At 42.6% G+C, this 5,956-nt stretch overlaps 1 protein-coding gene across 1 annotated transcript; it reads left to right on the forward strand.

Annotated features, from left to right (window-relative positions):
* The first annotated feature begins 728 nt into the window (after window positions 1–728).
* On the forward strand, window positions 729–5,482 carry CD24 (CD24 molecule). Its single transcript, XM_065835327.2, has 2 exons — window positions 729–932; window positions 3,478–5,482. The coding sequence occupies exons 1-2, from the start codon at window positions 864–866 to the stop codon at window positions 3,661–3,663; spliced, it is 255 nt and encodes an 84-aa protein (XP_065691399.1). The 5' UTR covers window positions 729–863; the 3' UTR covers window positions 3,664–5,482.
* Window positions 5,483–5,956: the final 474 nt, after the last annotated feature.

Raw genomic sequence — 5,956 nt, forward strand, 5'->3', positions numbered from 1 at the left:
TCTGCACTGAGACACCTGTCTGCCTTGGTGAGGCACTGGCACAATCTGTCTTCAATCTATTAAGGGAGGAGATACAATATAACTACGGTATTTGCTGTGCCAGAAGCAGGAACCCTTCATACACAGAGGCTACAGCTGGAAGAACCTGCTGTTCCACTTATTACACAGGTCTCCTGCTCTTTAAGAAATAATGGCAATAATAAAATATTTAGACCCAAAGAGTGCTTGAAATCGTAACCTGTGGTCTGAAGCCTGAGCACTAGCGGTAAGGCAGCTCTGAACAGGGTGGGATCTTAACTCCTTAGCCTTTTACCCACTGTTCCCATCATGTGGAGGTACTGGCAGTATTTTTTACCTTTCCTTCTCTCGCCCATTATTTGAATTTATTTATTTATTTTTAATAAAAAGCCGGATGTCTTCATAAGCAATAAGCGTTTCTCTAGAGTGACTGCCACTCAAGCTCTGCCGCCCTGTGCCAGTCTCTCAGCACCGCAACACGACGCCGGCAGCAGACAAAGACACTGCGCGCTGCGAGACCCGAACGGGGGAGAACAAAGCTCCGGGGTCTGTAGAAGCGATGACGGCCTGACCCGAGCGCGCCGCGGGCACCACGGCCCGGCTCGGGGAGGGGGAACGGGGACAGGGGCCGAGCGGGAGGCCACGACTTGCGGGGCGGCGGCCACGGAGGGCGGGAGCAGAGGTGTGGGGAGGAGGAGGGGAAGGCGGCGGCGGGGCGTCACGGGAGCCCGCGCTGCCATAAAAAGGCTGGGCGCGGCGGAGCGGCGCATCTCTCTCGCCCTCAGCTACAGCAGCCGGAGCAGCATCACCAGCGCAACCCGTGGTGGGACAGCAGCGGACGGGCTATGGGGACGGCGCTGGCGGTTCGGCTCGGTCTGGGGCTCCTGCTCCTGGCTCTCCTCCTACCCACGCAGGTGAGCATCGGAGCGGTTCGGCGCTTCCCCACCGCCGGCCCAAGCGTGGGGAACGGGAGAGCGGCCGCGCCGAGACCCTCCCCGGCCGCCCCGTGGGGCCGTTCGATGTGCCGCTGGAGCCCGCCGGGACGCCCCGTCGGGTGACCGTGGGTGACGGGCGGCTTCCTCACCTCCGCCCTGGGGCCAGAACAACGAATCCGGGCAGCCCCGGCTGGGGAGGGGCCGCACCGCCGGCGGGTGGGCTCGGACTGCAGCCCCGCGGGGGACGGGGCAGGGTAGGGAGGGACTCGGCCCCGCCACCGTGGGCTGGCGGTGGCGTGAGTTACCCCGGTCGAATTGTAACAGTGAAGCTGGGAGTTCGCCGCCTTTCTTCCCGTGGGATCCTCGAGGGAAAGGCGCTGAGCCGTGGGGGAGGCGCGTTAGTTCTCCCGCCGAAAAGAAGCGGAGCAATCCCCCCCAAACCCGATTTAGCTCCCAGTTTTACAGCCGGAGGGCAGTGAGATCCTGGTCCGAGTGTCCCCCGAAGCCTATAGGGTTTTGGGTCCCGTCCTAGGGCTCGCGGGGAACCGGAGGTTTAGGGTCTCAAAGCCGAGACCCCAGTGTCTTGCTGCCGTGCTGGCCCAGCCTCGCCTTTGGTGCAAAGGCGATTTGACGTACTGTGAGCAGCTCCCCCATCAGTGTATTGTTCCTAGAGACCACCTTTTGAAAAGGGTCAGTCACACAATATCATAAAAATAAACAACAAAGAAATAGCTGGAGACCGTTTTAATTTCTCCCCGCACCTTCTTTGTTTGTAAGGAAGGGCACTATCCTTTCTCCGTTGTGCTCAGTGCAGTCTTACGCCTTGGCAGCCATGAGAGCAGGATCAGATCCTTTGGGTTACTGGTATTTGTCACATCTTCACTAAGATGATCTGTCTGGGGTCCCATCTACTCTGACGTTGGGGAAACTTGGCTCTAAGCCCTTCCTCTCCCACAAAACAAACAAACAAAAACCCCCCCAAAAAAAACCAAACAAACAAAAAAAAACACCAAAACAAAAAAAAACCCAGAAAGTAGGCTTTCTGTTTAAAACTTAGAAAACCTTAAAAATATATAATTGAGTGTAAAACAGCAGCAGAGACTCGGACATTGTAGGAAGACCGAAGAAATTCCAGGGCTGGTTGGGACTTGCCTTGTATCCAGCTTGAGTGTTATTAACTCCACAATCCATTATTGATCACTTTTGGACTGGTTTCAACAGAAACTTCCACACAGCGGTTTTTATCCTGCAGTCCTAAATAGCTTCCAGCATATTGCTGGTTGCCAAAAACCGTAACTACCAGAAGCTCTATACTATCCTGATATTTTTCTATTATATATATGTATATTTGTAGAAAATACTTAAAATACTCACACAATTTCCTAATAAATTTAACATTGACTTAATGGCTTCAGCATTGAGGGACTCTGATTATCTTTTCTGCTAAAGAAAATTAATTTTCTCAGCAGCACTAGAAATATGAGATGATAATAAGGACACCTTTTATGGAGAGTAATTTTAAACTAACTGATTTTCAAAAAAAAGTCTGACAGGGCTTACCAGAAGGCTCTAGTATAATACAAGTTTGTTGTCACAGAGCTGAAGCCAAGCTTCCTAAACTACATGTGTTTTTGGGGAGCAGATATGCAATTCTTGCCCTTGTTTTTCATCCTTGTGTATCACATCTTTTTTTTTTTCACTGGATGAAAAGAACACGTTAGCTTAGCTTGGAAAGTTTTCCTCTGTGTGTAGGAAATAGCTTGATATCGAAGTTACATGGTGTGCAAATTTTAATGTGCAATTTGTATAATGCAGAGTTATGGGGGGGAAATATTTTTTTTAATTTTTGCTTTTTGTCAGCTTTTAAAAAATCTGTTAATATTACATGGCCTTTCCACTGCATATTTGTTTGCTCTAGCATGCCGATAGGTTATGATTTAATCAGTCAAGTTCCATTGTGCTAAGTTGTGCAGTTCAGTACTACCACAGCAAGATAAGAGACAAGGGAGCCTGAAATATCAAGTCCACTCATATAAGTTCCACCATTGCTTGAAAGGAATCTCAAACCAGCCACAGAAACAGCATCAATAGGTTCTTCAATGTTTGTTCATATTTTTGTTTGTGGCTTAGTCTGCAAAGACTAAGATTTGTCTCTGCATAGTTTTACATTTGTATTTTATTTTTCTTTCAGTGTGAGGTCTTTTGAAACCTACTGCTCTATTTTATCTTTTGTTTCAGTTCAGGCTATTGATAAAGTGGTAGTTATGTAGCAACAGAAAACATTTAGGAAAATGTTAGATTTATTTCTTTAGCAAATTCCATGCACATACTTCAAAATGTCTTTGTCCTTAACTGCACAACGAAAGAGGCATGAACAATTGTGTGTATTGTATCTGAATAGTGACTGAGTAGTGCTACACATAGATCATTACTACTAATGTCTTCTCATAAACAAAAAAAAAAATCAACCAAACTCACAAAATCTCCTTTTTGTTATTTTTTTTTCTTCTCCCCTGCATTCTAGATCTACTGCAATACCAATGGAACAAGTCCAACACCTTCAAACAATTCTTCAACAAGTTCCATTTCTCTGTCAACTGTCACAAATTCAGTGAACAATACCACTGCTCAGGGACATGGAAATTCCCCTCACTCAACCACAAGTCTTCTTTTCATTCTTTCAGTTTCTCTTCTGTATTTTTGCTGTTAAGAGACTCTGGCATGGAAATGGCTACCACTCCCCACCCAGTTTCCTGAAGCCATCTGAGATGGCAAGATCTCCAGCCCAGCATGAAAATAAATCAGTCCAAACTCTACATCAAACCAGCTTGGTTCCACTCCATACTCAAATTAGTACTAATCTGACCTAGAGAAGCACTCAGTATTTTGACTTTCCAAAGCAGACCAGTGTGAAAAGACGGACTTCAGCAAGGAGGTAAAATGAGCTCTTTCCCCAGATGTACTGGAATTTGAGAAACAAGATGGAAACAAAAAGAAACAGTATTGACAACCCCTGATTTAAAGCTGAGAAGAAATGCAGTGTCATAATAAGGACGGATGATAACACTCTAAGAAAAAAGGATAGAGGGTTTATCTACCATTTAGAATAAGGACTTAAAGAGGTTTTTTTTCCCTATTTAAATTAATTAAAGCCAACTGGCTCACAGAACCAGTAGAAAAAGCTTGAGTGGTTCTGTTTCTTGCATAGCCTATACAGTTATAACCTATGGATACTAGGATGTATACAAAAGAAACAAGATATCAGTGAAAATGGATTTCTTCTAGATTTAACTTGTATTAAACTGTTACAAGGCTAAAATAGATAACCAAATTTTTGCAAGAATTCTCTTACTTAACTTCTGAGTTCTAACCAAATGGCTAGCCAGGCAGGGCTAGTTTTGAAATAGCTAAAACCCACCAGGTTTCATAAGAGTTGAATTATTTATGGTGGAGATTTGAATTTGATGTTTTATTTAAATTGATTGTATATTAAACCATATGTGCCAGCAGGTGTGGAAACATTTGGAAAGTACCAGGAGCTTTTTGTAAATGAAGTTCAGAAAAAGAAGTCAAGGGACAACCATCTCCTCTTTCCCCTATTTCTCTTCCCAAGTTCTACAAGTTGTATAAGTTCTTTTTGCTCCTGGAACTTTCCTTAATTATGAAGGATTTATGGAATCTTTTGAGTAATGTTTTAGTGCTGCTTTTTTTTTTTTTTTTTGGCACAAGGTGAATAACTTACTGTTTGTTTTTTTTCTGAAGAGTTTTAATTGTGATAGTTTAAACATGGGCTAATATTTGCGGTGGAGAGAAGGAATGGGGAGAGGAGAGCAAAACGCCAAAAATAAGAAATTAAATGATCAGGTGTTGGAATACGAAGACTGGAGTCTTAATCATTGAATTTAAAAGTTACCTTTGTAAATACTACTTTTTTAAAATTTTCTGAGTCAAAATTGCTACACTTGCACAGATTGTTTCTGTATCATCCAACACTTTAGGTAATAGTATCTGGTACTTGATCAAAGCAAGCTTTGTTGAGGAGGTTTGACTACCTTGATAATACCTTGTCAGAAAAAAAAAAAAATGTTGATATGATCACATGTGAGTATGCAGGGTCATATCACTGTATAGATATTTATCTCATTGTAAGATCATGTCAAACATGAGTGGCTCTCTAATTTCTTTAATATACATCTGTCTTTCAGTCACATTACCACCAATCCAGAGTACCATATATTAATAGCAAACTAACACAAATTCATGCCAGTGAGTGTATGTGGACATTTCCTTATGCTTATCATTTATATCCAGTAAAATGTTAATGATTGTATTTTTGTGTTTGTGTAATTATGCTTTGATTTATTAGCTACTGATTTTCATTGGAAGAAAAAAAACAACTGTAAACAGTGGACAGGCATTCTAGATGCACTTCCAGACTCTTCTACGGAAACTTGTAATTTGCCTGCATAAAGTGAATGAACTGTTAAGCAAGACAGTATATGTGATTAAAAACCTCAAGTTGTAGAAAAGTTGAAGTGTAATTAGTTTTATTTCTCTGTAAGGTTTAGTGACGCTGGGAGTCTGAATTCTACTCTGGTATCAGTGGGTGAGACTTGATTAACATCTCTAGTAATTGTAGTAAGGTTTCCATACTTTTTACAGCCTCTTCCCTTTCAAAGTATTATGCTTTCGTTTTAGACAAACAGTGCTTAAACAATTTTTCTTTGTTTCTTACTATGACAATGAGTTATTTTCCTTATGGTGGCTAAAGCTGTTTTGCAACTTCTGGTTATCAAGTATGTGAATTAACTACCTGAGATATCTGACTCCCACAGACTCTATTAATATAGCAAGAATATCCTAATAATTCAAGTTTCACCGTACTTGATGAAGGACAGGGGCTGGAAGAAGTGGGAATTTGTGGAATATTTTGCTGAAAAGCAAAAAAATCCTAACCAGATGTTAATTCAAAACCAAATAGTTACAGTTAATGACATTCCAGA

This window comes from Patagioenas fasciata, chromosome 3, assembly GCF_037038585.1.
Source record: "Patagioenas fasciata isolate bPatFas1 chromosome 3, bPatFas1.hap1, whole genome shotgun sequence".
Taxonomy (NCBI): domain Eukaryota; kingdom Metazoa; phylum Chordata; class Aves; order Columbiformes; family Columbidae; genus Patagioenas; species Patagioenas fasciata.

Bases quoted from the DNA above. Each gene is read 5' to 3' on its own strand.
- CD24 (XM_065835327.2), top strand. From the start codon at position 864: ATGGGGACGGCGCTGGCGGTTCGGCTCGGTCTGGGGCTCCTGCTCCTG. The intron at 933-3,477 runs GTGAGCATCGGA...CCTGCATTCTAG, and splicing joins CTCTCCTCCTACCCACGCAG to ATCTACTGCAATACCAATGG.